Source organism: Melospiza melodia, chromosome 21, assembly GCF_035770615.1.
Source record: "Melospiza melodia melodia isolate bMelMel2 chromosome 21, bMelMel2.pri, whole genome shotgun sequence".
Classification (NCBI taxonomy): domain Eukaryota; kingdom Metazoa; phylum Chordata; class Aves; order Passeriformes; family Passerellidae; genus Melospiza; species Melospiza melodia.
Genome location: NC_086214.1, coordinates 6,835,891 through 6,850,722, shown reverse-complemented (window position 1 = coordinate 6,850,722; position 14,832 = coordinate 6,835,891). Strand labels below are relative to the sequence as shown.

At 43.9% G+C, this 14,832-nt stretch overlaps 1 protein-coding gene across 2 annotated transcripts in view; it reads left to right on the top strand.

The window, feature by feature from the left end:
* The window catches only part of LOC134427620 (sphingosine-1-phosphate transporter SPNS2-like), a 137,107-nt gene that overhangs the window by 84,832 nt on the left and 37,443 nt on the right, over window positions 1-14,832 (top strand). For both annotated transcript variants that reach the window (XR_010030207.1, XM_063173626.1), the window contains exons 5-9: window positions 1,209-1,275; window positions 3,899-4,041; window positions 5,150-5,302; window positions 7,056-7,245; window positions 13,261-13,326. Coding sequence is in view for 1 of the 2 variants with exons in the window: in XM_063173626.1 (XP_063029696.1) it covers window positions 1,209-1,275; window positions 3,899-4,041; window positions 5,150-5,302; window positions 7,056-7,245; window positions 13,261-13,326 (619 nt within the window). In the remaining variant the exon portion in view is untranslated. The remainder of the gene's footprint in view (window positions 1-1,208; window positions 1,276-3,898; window positions 4,042-5,149; window positions 5,303-7,055; window positions 7,246-13,260; window positions 13,327-14,832) is intronic.

Genomic DNA, 14,832 nt, shown 5'->3' with positions numbered 1-14,832 from the left:
ACAGATCCTTAACTGGTGAAAAGAGTATTTTGCCAAGAGGATCGTGAATTCCAAGTATTCACATAGAAAATTCAATGAACAAAAAAGAAATTACAAATATTAATCCTGTTGAGCCTGATTCTAGAACTTCATTGTCTCAATATCCAGCAGCAGCGTGGATTACAAAGCCATGGAGGACAGGACAAGGGCTGTAAACTGAAAGAGGTTTTGATTGGATATTGGGAAGAAATTCTTCCCTGTGAAGGTGGTGAAGCCCTGGCACAGATTCCCAGAGCAGCTGTGGCCGCCCCTGGATCCCTGGAAGTGCCCGAGGCCAGGTTGGGCAGGGCTTGGAGCAGCCTGGGACAGTGGGAGGTGTCCCTGCCCATGGCAGGGGTGGCACTGGATGGATTTTAAGTTCCTTCCCAACCCAAACCAGTCTGTGATGATTCATGGCTTGATTTGGGGACCTGAGTGGGTAAAATGTCCAGTTATAGGGAGGTGACAGCTGACAACCTCCAAAGCTTAGCAGATTCTTCAGTAAAGGAAGGGGGGTCTGGGGAGGGGCTCACAGTTGCCCCACTGCAATCCTGGCAACTTTTAGCCAAGGCAATCTCAGCAACAAATGCAGCAGGTTTGAAAAAGAGTATTTACCTTCAGTTCATGTTGAGAGAAGTGTGGCTATGTTCACCTTTTGATGCACCTTTTGTCTTACATGTGGCTGAAGGTCTCCCATCAAACTTGCATGTTCTTGAGTTTGCTTCCAAGCTAACAGAAAATAGACTCTTCCTGCTCAATTAGAGCCAAGTACTATTTAGTGGCAAGAAGAGAAAAATCTAATGGTGGAGTATGGCCTATCCTTGAAGGGCACTTTTTAACTGAAAGCTTGAACATAAAATTGTTCAATATTCATATTAGTACAGAGAAAGGCCTGATGTAGAAGTGAAATTGGGAAATAAATTCTTTTTAAGTCTTTCTTTCCATCCACTGTAGATTGAAAGGTCAGCCATAAACTTCCAAATTTCCATCAGATTTGGACATTTTTAGATCAGCACTGCTGGGCAGAGTCACGTACCATCCACCATCTGCTTCAATCCCCATATTTCTTCCTGTAGGACAAGGGAGCTGAGGACACACAGTTGGTTGTGCCTCTCTGCCTTTGTCTAAGAACGGCTGTGAGTGTGGCACACTTCAAGCTCTGACCAACTCTCTCTTGGCCTTTCTTGCAGTGGCTTGGGGTACATCACTGGCTCCAGTGTGAAGCAGGTTGCTGGAGACTGGCACTGGGCACTGCGGGTAAGTTCCTCTTAATGGCACATCTTAATGAGAGTTAATTGGTTGATTAGTGTTAGCAAGAGTTCCATCACACAATGGCTCAACATGTTATTGTATCTGAAAGGTGAAGGATTGGAGATTACCTCTGTGGATGGTGAGTGTATGGCACTTTCTAAGCAAAGATTTGTGGGCTTGTGGGACTTGGAGTTTTCCCTGCTTGGGAGCAAGAATTTTCCAATCACTTTGTTATCAATCAATCAATCATGACTTTTTGATGGGGGCAGGAAGACGAGGCATTGGCCTTAAATCAACTCCACAGTCTTTCAGTCTCCTGCTGTCAAGAAACTCTGAGAATGGCTTCCGGCTTTGAGGAAAAAACACTTTGTTCCAGTTTCCGCTTGTTTTTCTGCCCTGAGACACTCCATTTCCTTCTATTTTAGCCTCTTGGGACCCTGATAAATGGGCTGAAAAGATAATCCACTCCAGTCACATGCTCACAAACAGCTTCTGCACACAAAGATGTCTTGAAAGAGCTGGGAGGAAGTGGCCCAGCAGCGCTGGTTTCTGACCTTTGGTGCTGAGGGTGGCATGTGAGGTGCATTCTCTGGCTCTGGCACTTCATGGCGACCATAAAGCTCATGAAGCTCAGGCCAGCACTGTTTATAACACTTGGTGATGAAATGCAAGGGTTCCCATCTGAAGCAAATACATCCTCTGTGACACAGGTCATGCCCAGGGTAAGCAAAGCCAGGAGCATCACTGTGAATGTTCATCTGGGAGAGTGGAGGGCAATTTCCAGCTGTGCACCAGAGTGGAAAGTGGAGTAGCCTAAAGCTTCCCACCAGGAGGATGCTGCCTCATTAGCAGAAATAATTAAGAGTAACATGAACTTTGGAGCAGAGGTGAACACAAGAAGTAAAAACCCCAAAGCCTGTCCTCTGGTCAGCAGGGCTTTAACTGGAGCACTCTTGGAAAATCAAATCTGTCTGTTAAACCCAAATGGTTAATCTGTGAAAAGAGATCATTACTAGAACTTTTCAGGTGGTGTCTTCATAGTTATCCTGAGAAATCCAGGCTGTCTGCAAGACTGTACCCCTTACAGCTCATGATTTCCTCTATAAATGACACATTGGTGCAGGATTCCCTGGCTGTACAAAATCTGGGGAATCTGATGAGCTGCACACATCTGTGGGGTTGCTTTAGACACCATTGCTCAGACTTTGTAGTCACGCAGCACATATAAATAGCATCCAGACATCAGTGTAAAGCAGCTTCCATCCCTATGGCAATTATGTGCTCTTACAAGATGGGAATGACTCCCCAAGATGATGCTTCCCTCTGTGATCTCCTGTGGGCTCCAAATACAGAAGAGGTCAGGAATAATCCACACTTCAATGGGCTGAAAAACACAGCAGGGCACATGGACAAGTGGCAGCTTTGTCTCTGGATCCTACAATAAAGCAAGTGTTTCATTGCAGCATTACTGAGTGCCCATGGATATTGTCCTGATGGGTACTTATGCTTTTAGATAAAAATCAAAGACACTTGCAGTCATCTGGCTGTAGAAAAAACAGCATTTCCAGTACTTTTTACCAGTTCTGTGTCTTCTGTTCACCTGTCATAAGGATACTGTGTCAGGCTTCAGTATATTCCTGGATGAGTGGTTCTCCTGACTTAAATGCTGAAATACTTTTGTCTTTCCTTCCCTAGAAGGATTGTGAGTTTGTCATCTTTGGATATGAAACACTGCTCCATGTGTAAAGGCCATTCTTAGGTTAATAATGGAAGTGGGTTTGGGTTTTTTGTTTATTTGTCTTTTTTTTCTTTGTTTTATTTTTCTTTGTTTTGGGTTTTTTTGTTGTTGTTTTTTGTTTTTTTTGGACAGGAATTATTTTTAAATAGCATGTCTCGATGAGATGATACGTCAGTGAAATCCATGTTCCTATTTTCCTGATGGAGCTATTTTCCATTCTGACAATGATGGAATTTCGAAACAATTCTTGTCAAAACAAGAATTGTTCTTATAGCTTGCAAAATGCTGTGTGATCTTTGTATTTTTGCCTAGTGCTTGGGAGAAAGGGTTGGATATTGGGAAACCAAGCCCTTGAATGTGTTGTTTCCCTATCTTCCAGCCTGAATTTTCAGTGTTTCTTGGTCTTTTGTGCTGAGGAAGATGCCTGAAAACAGGAAGCCATTGTGGGTTAGCTGGAAGAGGGATGTGTATCAAGCAGGGGTGTTCAAAGCATGTTTACTACACCCAAAAATCTTTCAGCTGGTCTAATTGCCATTAAATGGCCTCTGCACTCACCCAGAAGCCAGCTGGTCTCTCAGCCCAGCTGGGAGCAGGTTTCCCAAGAGTTAAACATCACTCAAGAATCATGTTTAGATGAATCTTGGTACTTATTAACACAATGGACAGCCTTACTCAGGGTATTTTCAAAGCTGCATGTGTCCAGAGTGAGATAAGAGAGTCCAGGGAACGACCTGGAGGAAGGACAGGAGCAGATGCCTCAATTCTTGCAGGTTCTGACTGGCTGAGAGGAGCAGCCACTGACACCAAAAGGATGAATTCTGCTTCTTCCTGACCAGTCAAAGCAAACCCTCCTGGCTCCTAATTCCCTAATTCTCTGCTCCTTTCTTGCAGGTATCTCCACTCCTGGGAATGATAACAGGGACACTCATCTTGATATTTGTGCCTGCTGCTAAAAGAGGAAATGCTGAACAGCTTGGGGGGCAGCTGAAGGCTCGGACTTCATGGCTGAGAGACATGAAAGCCTTGATTAGAAAGTAAGAGCATGAGTAAAAACCATGGTTTGCCTCTAATGCTTAATTGGAACATCCAATGGTCTGGATTTAGCACAGTGAGACTGGAAAGTGATGACATGCAGGGAGTTGCAGGAAGTTTAGTCTGTGGACTTAAGGAAGAAAATCACAGTTACATGAGGTATTGACTGCTGTGACAATGATGAATTCCAAGTTTTGCTCTAACCTTTCCAAGATTGGCATCTAAGAAAAAGCTTGCTTTGCTTGGCTCATACATCACACAAATCAGGGCTTTTGAAGTGTAGAAATTGCTGTGTTCCTGTATTAATTGTTGTGCCACTGCTGCTCAGACACTTAGATCCATTTTCTTTTTTAAAAGAGTTATTTTGCTGAGTGGGAAAAGAGAGTTTTAGCAATTTAAGATAAAAATACCACACAGAAGCTTGCACTATGGCAAGTTTAAATATATGTGAACAACCACACGTGGCTGAATCCATGAGAACTGAATGTGCTTGGGCACTCTATGTGTGCATAAAGGTTCACATGCTCACAAGTGCTTCAGCAGCTGCACTTCCTTCCAGAAGTCTGGCCTGTGAATGTGCAAATACTTTCACTTCTGAATTCAGGGTTATCTTGTAATTCTGATGGGAAACTTGTGATGGAACTACTGGCTGGAATACCTGCCTGGTATTGTCATCCAGTGCCAAAGGACTGTGAAAAGGGATGTGAGAAAATTTATCATTATTTCTATGTACTGCTTTTGGTAGTTTATGTAAGTAGTAACCATATGGTGGTATGGATAGGGAGGGAGAAGTGAAACTGCTCCTTCAAGTAAACAGGTGACATTAGGGTGAAAGCCCTGTAAGTCACATATCCTGTCTTAGTGACCAAGTACTGATTGTCTTCTCAAGCAGACCCTGTTCAGTTTATTATTATCAGTGGAGCATCACATGTGAACCTTCCATGCTTCTTATTCTCCATTCCTTTGTACCTTGTGTTACCTCTTCCCCTTGGCAAAGGGAGGTGGCAAGTGTGGGAGACACAGGGCTTTGTCACTGAAGCTCTGGCTCCTGCATGGGGGTTCTGCTTTTCCATTTTTGTCACCAAACCTTCTCTTGGTTCTGTCTCCCAGCCGCAGCTATGTGTTCTCATCCCTGGCCACCTCAGCTGTCTCCTTTGCCACGGGGGCACTTGGAATGTGGATCCCTCTGTACCTTCACAGAGCACAGGTGGTGCAGAAGACAGCAGAGACCTGCAGCTCCCAGCCCTGTGGCACCAAAGATAGGTGAGAGCCAGGGTCAGCTGCTTTACACAGGGGGAGAGGGGGTGGGGGTTATTTACCAGAGGAAACAGGCAAGTCCCACAGAGACAGGGTACTAGAATGTCTGTCATTTCCTCCAGGTCCTTGTAACAATGATAGGAAATGCTGGGATTGTAAACTAGGCTTTATTTCTCTTCTTCATTGCATGAAGTCAAACCAAGGGAGAAGCAGTGACCTCAGCTCTGTCTTAGTTCCCAGGCTGTGGTGTAGAGCAGAAAAGAGAAATCCTCTAAGGAGGATGTTTGGAGAGCTGAGAATTTGGTTCCTTAAGACCCATCTGTGATAGCAGCAGAATAAGCTGGCAGGTGAGGAGGCCCCAGTGGTGCCTGTAATTCAGAGGTTGGAATGATTTCCCTAAAGCTGCAGGGACTAATCCTGAAGGCTTTTGTTTCTGTGTGAGGCAGGACTTCTCTGTTTTATTGCTCTGTAAACTGCTGTGTGTGCTGAGTTTTGCTGAAGAATGTCCCAGAGATGTGGGACACTTTGGGCTGGAGTTTTTGATGCTTTACAGTGGTTTTGTTTTCAGTCCTGGTTATGGAATATCACTTGCAACACATAAGCTGTGAAAAGTAATTCTTCATTTTGTGATTTACAATGGGGGTACAAACCAGGAAATGCTATAAAAGCATTCCTTCAGGTAAATAAAGGATACTAAAAGAGCCTTTTGTCAGATCTTTTGCTTTTTAGCTCATGAGAGAAAATAATGTTAGGGAAACCTTCTTGCCATAACATAATCCCATCTCAATAAAAGCAGTTAGTGGTGTGGAGTCCATCAACCAGAGTGTCCAGCAGGCAAGCTCAGGCTGTTCCACAAAAATGCAGTGAGCAAAGCACACAGCTCCAGCCTGACTGCCTGTCTGCTGTTTACAAAGAGAATTTCCCCCTCCTTGATGACACCTCAGTTTTGAACTGTCCTCAAGTTACTCTGATGTGGTTGCCCAAGACCCTGTAATCCAAGTCCTGCGCATGTCATATGGAGAATCCTCACGGCTCTTTAAATTGAAATTAACTCATTTCAAATGTGTTACCTAACAGCAAAAAGCTGCTTTGAAGTGGCCTGAAAGGAGTTATAAAGTCAAAGTATGTTGGAAATCACTGGTGTTTAAGAGTCTTGTTAGATTTCCTTGCCCTGAAGCTTCCTGGTGCCTGTCCATGATTTCCCCTCACAGGATCAATGAAAGGTTATTAATTAGTTTGTGTATACATAATTAGCTGTTCAGGGCTCTTCCTAGGAACCCCAGTTCCACCCAAGGAAGTAGTGGGAGCCCTTTGCACTCCTTTGGCCATAGATCAAAACCTTTGTACAATAATAAATTTCACATGCTGTGTTTTTCTTAATTGCAGGGGGAAAGAGCTAAAACCATGAGCATTTGTATTATTTAAAATTTGCAAAGCCATTATGCAAATTGTGCAAATTAGTCAATTTACCCTAATAATTATATTATTATTAATAAAATAAGAACACATAATAAAATAATAATACCTAATGTCTAATAAAATAATAATACCTAATAAAATAATAATATCTAATAAAATAATAACACATAATATAATAATAATTATAATAATAATACATAATACCTAATAAAATACTGTAAACCTAATAAAATAATAATACCCAAAGACTATGCCCATTTTGGGGAAAAAAATCCTCCCACCTTTCTCGTATTTTCTTTCTTACATTCCTTTTTATTTTTTATTTTTTATTTCTGGGCAGTTTGATCTTTGGAGCAATCACATGCTTCACTGGCTTCCTGGGTGTAATCACAGGGGCAGGAGCCACCAAATGGTGCAGGTCCAAGACCCAGCGAGCTGATCCTCTTGTGTGTGCTGTTGGAATGCTGGGATCAGCCATCTTCATCTGTCTGATCTTCGTGGCAGCCAAGAGCAGCATCGTGGGAGCCTACGTGAGTCAAATCCTTTCCATATGCCAGCCCCTACTGTAAGGGCCTTGGGTAGCACGGTCAGGATGGATGGAGAGCAGAGATTTCTGCAGCCAGGGCAGGAACTTGGGGTTTATTGCAAAGGGCCTGGGGGCAGGGCCCTGCTGGGAGCTGCCAAACACAGCTCAGAGCAGGCTGAGAGAAGAGAGGGGAGAGAGGATGAGAGGGTGAGAGAGCAAAAGGGGTAAGAGAGTAAAAGGGTAAGAGAGTAAAAGGGTAAGAGGGTGAGGGTCCCGTTACAATACCATAAATCTTCTTCTGTGTTGAATATTCCCATTCTCACTAACCAATCTAGTACAAGATACAAATCCTACAGCATTTACATACAGCCTATAAGAATCATTACATTACCATACTGTGTTACATTTTAAACCCTAAAAACTCATCTTTGGGCCCCTTCTGCTGAGCTGTGGGGTCTGCTCTGACCCTTGGGCCTGTCTGCAAGCAGAGGGTGTTGTTCCATCAAAAGGGGATCACCTTCAGCTGGCCACACCATTGTTTTCCAGTTATATCTCAAAGCTTGCTTTCATTTCAATCTCACTTATAGTTTCCATATTCTCAAAATCTTTTGCCAGACAATCATATTTATAAGGCTTTCCTGTTTCATCTTCCCCAACACCCTACCAAACTCCTTGAGGGCTGTGTGCATTGTCCCCTGCAGAAAGCCTGGGATGTTCTCTTTGCCCTTCTGAATGTCCTTCTTTTTGCCTCTTGGCATTCTGGCAGTGTCTAAGTGTGCCTGAAATCTCAGCTGCTTATCCCTGCTGCCATCAGAATTCAGAGCTCCATGGAAACCCACAACCTTTGGGCTCTTCTATCTGCACCTCAATCCACACCTTTATTGCTCTTGCCTCATGTTTTGGTACAGGAAAATTGAGCACTTCCCTTGCAGTGAGGGTAATGTAGCTGCAGTGGTACCAGATGACAATTACAGTGTGATTTGTCTGTGGGCAAGCTTCTGGCTCCCTTTCAGTGCCATTCATTTCCATAACTAGGTGGATTGCACCAGGCCAGTATTAATAAGTCAGTAATTTCAATTTGTTATCTGTATTACATTGCCCAGGAACCTACAATGCTTGATGCTGCACAAAAGCAGATTAAAATGTGGCCCCTCCCTGAGTGCTTATAATTGAATTATATTAAAAGATATCAAATAGATCCAGATAAATAGAATGGTTTGGATTGGAAGGGACTTTTGAAGGTCATCCAACCCCCACTTGCACTAGACTTTGCTGCTAAGAGCCCCCTCCAATCCAGCCCTGAATATTTCCAGGAATGAGGCATCCCCCACCTCCTGGCCACCCTGTGCCAATGCTTTACCACCTTCTAAAAAACTCCTTCCTCACATCTCATCTAAACCAACCCTCTTTTAGTTAGACTAAGGGGAAAAAGAAAAGCTCAACTGAAATAATCCAGCCTCGGGCTAGAATCTTGCTTTCAGCAGGGAGTAAAAATCCAGGCACTGAACAAGTCTCTGCTTCCCTTTCAACGTCAGAATGAGAGAAGCCTGGGACCTGGGAGAAGTTTATGAAGGGAAAGTATGAGATGTTTGGAGTAGTGGGATCCCTTCTGAAAGTCCTTTCATTCCACACTGCAGCACCTGCTCATCCAGCAAGGGGAGTTCTGTACAAGTGACCAGCCAAGTGCTGTTCCTCATTTCTCTGTGTCTCCACACTGGCCTGGCCATGGTTCTTTCCTGAGTCTTTCAGCAGCTGCCACAGTTATGGGCAAGCACAGCCAGAAAGAGTGGAAGTTCAAAATCATTAAGGCACAGCCAGGAATACCTCCTCTGGCTATTTAAGATTCAGGTCTCTGGTTTGTGACCATGAGCTAACATTTGAACTGGCAGAAAATGCTCACCTCAGACAACCTGGGAGAGGGTGTTACTGGTTACCCTCCTTTCACTGATCTATCACACCCCTCACCTGCTCCCTCCACCTCTTTGTGCAGACAGACCTGTGATTTTCTCCTTTCCCAGACCTAGTGACAGACATGTTCATTTGTGGTGTTCAGTCTCTTTATACAGAAACTTCTCCTTTTCTAGGCTGGAAATACTGTTTTCAGAAATTGTGCAGCAGGAGGTGGCTATTAATCTCATTTTTATCTTTTTTTTTCTATTTTTTTAATGGCCATGTGACTATTCTGCATTGTTTAAGTATATAAATATAGATTGTATCATTTAAACAATCCTTGAAGCAATTTATTTTATTATGGATGAGCAGTAAATCTAATAAGGAGTCAATGATTTGCAAAGGAAGTTGGAGCTGCATATGGAGGGGGTGTAGGGAATATGAGCTTGTTTGTGATCTGTTAGGCTGAAGCAAGAAGCTCTGCCTCTCCATAGCCCCAAATTCTCTGCTGCTGGAATCCTGATGCCCAGAAAGAGGGGACAGCTCTGGGTTGGAGCTACCAGTGTCTCATTATTGTAGCAGAGCCACACTGAATTGACTTTCCAAGGCAAGTTTCTAACACAAACTCATATTTTCCCACACCATTCAAAGAGCTGTTGCAATCTTGCAGACTTCCAGAGAGTTTAATTCCTTGCATTTCAAGGAGAATGGGAGTAGGGGACCTGCACTGCCAGGTTGCATGGTGTAGCAGTTTCTCATTGCTCTTTGTTTTAAGTCTCATTGGTCCATAATGAAGAGAAGAGTGTTCTGTGGCTGTTGGACAGAATGATGGGCTAGGTTACCTTCCTTATCTCAAAATCCATGATGAAATCTCCTCCTGGAAACAATACAGTAAAATTTATGGGTTGATTTTCCTGTCTCTGATATCTTCCTTGACAGCTTGTGCTGCCTCACATCCTTGAGTTCTGTGTCTGTGGAAGGCAAGGCAGTGTCTGTCCCCCAGCATGGTGGTATTTGCCAACCTTCTGTACTGTGACTGTCCTTAGGCTTCTGCCATGGATCACACCGTGCAAAAATTGACAGTGAATGTTTTTGCAACCCTCCTTGGCTCAGAGCCTTAAAAATCTCACTTCCAAGCAATTAGGTGGGCTCCCATGAGATGATGTTCTGTCTCACTGGGAGAGAGAGCTGCAGTGGCCACCAGATCACCATCTCCTCCCTGCTTTAGTCAACAGCTGAGAGCTTCATTGCTACTGATACAGGCATCAGCTTCAATGAAGTGTTCAGCACTCCAGCAAGAGCCTGCAGAGCCCTTGCTTTTTCATTTCTTGGTTTTATGGGTTTTATCTTCCACCCTGCCCCTTACAAGCTGTGTACTGTCTGCCCTCTCCCTCCCCTGAGCACATGTATTATTTCTCTCCTGCTCAGTCCTTTCTTGCAATTGATTTTGGTCCCTGGGGGCAGTTGCTGTTCCCATTCTGCAGCAGCCACTCCCACCTGAGGCAGGTAGGCAGGTGACTTTTTCCAGCCAATCTTTTCATACTGATGCAGTAAATTATTGGCAGTGGTAAAGTGGCTGGCAAGGTGGACTAAAACAACAATTCTGTATAATTTAGCTGCCCAGACACCTGTATTTCTCTTTTATTATCTTGCTTGGCTGTATAGTCCAATTACTTACTCACTTTGCCTTGCAGTGTGTGGATTTGTGTGTTGTAATCCAGCTCCTTAAAGCACCAATTTGCATATCTGTAAGTCCCACTTTTCCTGAAATACAAACTCTTTGAAACTTGGTTTTCAAACCTGTCCCTGGAAACCCATTATGTGCGTGGCATCATCATCTCACACTGCTGAGACATTTCAGCTGCAGATTTTACACTTGTTTAAATCTCCAAGTGACTGGAGAGAGATGCTCTGCTTTGCCTTCCTTTGACACTGTTCCAAATTCCTCAATTTCAACATCTATTTCAATTCCTCAAAGACATTTTATGATCTTGCAGAAACAGCAAATCCCAAGGTAAAACCTTGCCAGAGAGCTTTGACAGCATCTTAGTCTCAACCCCAGGGACTTTCTGTTGTCATGTTGTTGGTGACCTGCCTGCTTCTGAGGCATCAATATTGCCCAGAACTGAGCTGGAGGCAGAATTGCTCCAAATTCAGGAGGGTGTGTTATCCACTATTGCAGAGAGAAATACAAATAATGAAGATATTGACAGATACACCCTTTGCAAGCAGTCATGGAAGGCATTTGTCACCTGCTTAGAACTTGCTATGAGAGCTGCTGGTGTGTCCACTCTGAAACCTGCTTTATTTATCATTTTTGGGAGTCAGGATTGGCTAACTGATCACTTAAACAGAAAAGCACAGATGAGCAACCAGACACCAAATGGACGTGGTGAGATGTTACACAGCCCAGCTGGAGCCAGAAACAGATGTATATGTAGAGGTGAAGTCTCAGTGTAAAATGAGGCTTCAAAAAGTGTGTGAGGAGTCCAAACTGAGCATTTCAAGAGCTATAGTCTGCTCTGGGGCTGCCCTATTTGCTGGAAGCTTCCCTAGAGCCTCCCTTCTGCAGAAATGCCACATATCCTCACATGCCCTTTGCAGTGGGTGAACTCATTTTTACAAGCCCCCATCAGCAGCTGAAGGGCAGGCATTTTTTAATGTACCTTCTATCCTACTTTTTGATCTTCCTCTTGTTCCTCTTTTCCTTTTACCAGTAGCCACCCATTAATCACATGTTTCATGAATTGTTGAAACACCCATTCATCAGCTCAGAACTGGTGTGCTCTGAAGTTTGCAGCATTTCAGTGATTTATTTAAAGGACTTGTGCTAAATTCCTGCACAAGGGACACGTTCTTGCTGCCTGTAGCAGTTCAAATGTGTGCAGTTCACACCAGCTGAAGGCAGCATTTGCCTGTTTGCAGTGCTGGGAGCAGGCAGGACAGGTTGATGCTGCATTGAGAAGTGTGATTCCATTGTTGCCAAGCTCACTTTGGTCTCTCCAGCCACAGAACCCAGCCAGAGCAGCTGCAAAGCTGTAGCAGGACAGATTTCAGAGCAGGTCTGAGTATGAATCTGGTACCCATGGGACACATGGCTTCAGCTCCTGAGAGCACCTTGGTTTATTGGATGTGTTCTTACCTTGGCAGTTGTCATTTCTAGGGAAAGCCCATCCCATGGGCAGTGGGAAAATGGAAATAGAGATTTCCTAACTGCAGCTGGGCTGTAATGACTGGCTTGGACACCATCACAGAGGAAGCAGATCCAGTCACAGAAAAAGGGGATAGGGAGGGAAAGTATTTGGGAAACAAAGACAATTTTAGAAACAAATAGAGGAAGCTTCTGTAGGTCAGTGCAAAAGACTTGCTAAATAAAGCACATTATTCCTGGCAGGGATGGGGTGGTCTGAGGGGTTTGGGCAACCTCAGGCTGTGTGGGAAGGACAGTGGCAGTGGTCACATCATGGCACAGCTGCCACTCCTACAGTTCTGTGGCTTTTAATGTCTCTTACTGACCATCTCCACAGAGCCAAGGATTGCATCTCACCACAAGACACAGATGCAGCAAAGCCCAGAGTCAATTCTAGTCTCCACTGGGCAGATATTACCTGTGTGAGGCTGCCAGGGAGGGAAGGGATCCTCCTCAGCTGCTTTGCTGCAGAGCTGAACACAAAACTTGGTTCCCAGGAATGGAAATAGCTGTGCTTTGGGGAGCTGTGGCTTTCTTGTCTTTTCTAACTGGCTTTTTGGAAAAGAATAGTGCAAGTTGGACTTGATGATCCTTAAAGGGCTTTTCCAACCTCAACAATTCTATGATTCTAAGTATGCAAGCCTGGGGCTGTCTCTTCATGCTGGTTTTTCATGTTCTTCTAAAATCAAATGTGTCAGCCTTTAATTTAGCTGCTCTGTAGATCATAAACTTAGTTTACAATAACAACATTTCAGCCCTCTAGAGCTCTGATACAAGTCTATGGTTTCTTGATAGTCAGGATAAACCACAACAGCAACAAGGAGTGTGCTGTGTAGGTATGAGAAAAATAAGCAACAAAAGAAAGTTTGTGGCAGGTTATTTTTCCTCTGAATGTCAAGTGAATAAATCTTTTCCTTTTTGTGTGTTTTGTTACAACAGATTTGCATTTTTATCGGAGAAACTCTTCTGTTCTCAAACTGGGCTATCACAGCAGACATACTAATGGTGAGTGCACTTTGGAACAGCATCTTTCTGTGCTCAGAGCAGTTTGGCAACTTGCAAGAGCAACCTGAAGTTCACAATTTCTTCTAGATCCTCATCCCTACTTTAGCCTTTTCTGGTTTTCATTATTATTTTTGCTTACTGAAAAGTGACATAGGGAGAAAGAAAGAAAAAAGATCTTTTTTGTCCTTTGTTCTGAGCACCAGGGAGAGATGTCCAGAAAGGACAACATTTCTGAATTCAAATAATTTCCCAAAATTTTAAGTTTGTGCAAACCCCACATGCAGAGATTTCAGGCAGCATTTCCTAACAGTCAGCATGGTTGTGGGCTTTGTTAGCAATAACTCAGCTTTGTTCTGCAATAGGAAATCCTTCCCTCCCTCCTGTGACCACAAAGGCAGCCCATCTACCTACCATTCAACACATACACAATAGAAGCCCACCTCTGGGAGAGCAGAGAGGAAAAGAAAGTATAAAGAATTTTTGGACCATGTTCACCTTGTCCGAGAGGAAACTGTCAGGGACTTTTCAACTCATGTCCTTCATTTTCTATTCTTTCTCCACCACAGAGCTTTTTAAGTCTTTCAAATCAGCAAGCTGACCTCAGCAGCCCCATTTTCACATGAAATAGTCTGGACATTTGTTCAAGAGCTCTGCATGTTTTGCAGAGGTTTCCATCAGAGCCCATCAAACATAACTTTGTTGAAGCCCTGTTGTGAAGGAGGTGTTGCTGATTGTATGAAAAGAAAGGCACTGAGGCACAGGACCATTACAGGACTTTCCTGAGGTCTTTTGTCAGCTTGTTGACAGAACTAAAAATATAATCAGTCTGGCATCAATAGAAAACTCCCTTGACTTGTATTTGCTGGTTATGCAAACACCAGCAAGGAAACAATCAGGTTCAGTATTCTGAGATGCAAAGATAATGGTGTTGATGTATTGATTCAGCAAAGAACTCCAAGCCTCTGTGCTTAAGCTGTGTTTATGTTGAAGTTCAAGGCTGTGTTTATATTTTGAAGTAGCTCTGCAGTTGCCATCACTGCATTGCCTGATGAACTTTCCATCTTTCACTCCTTTGTGCAGGGAAGGCTTTGAGAGGTGGGGTGGGTGGTTCAATCCACTCCTCTCAGTGTGAGAGTGGCTCAGAGAAACAAAGGTTGTCAGTGTACTCTGGGTGTACTTTTAATGCCCAAAGCTCCTCCTGCCAGGTCAGCAGTGGTGGGACAGAGCTCTGTGGGGATTTTGCAGCTTGTGCTGAGTTCAAGGCTGCTGTGGCCATTCATAATTGGGATCTCAGCACTTGCCCAGATGTGCAGCCTGGAGACAGCTGTGCTGAGGAAGGAGTGACAGTACAATGTGTGTAGCTGCTCATTCCTGCCTCCTGCCAGAGCTTCCTGCTGCATCCTGCCCCTGGCTGTGGTGTTCCCAGGAGCAATCCCAGCTCTCTCCACTCAGAATTAGGGGAGAGGTTTAAATTGCAGATGGTTTATGCCCTTCTTAGCACTGGCT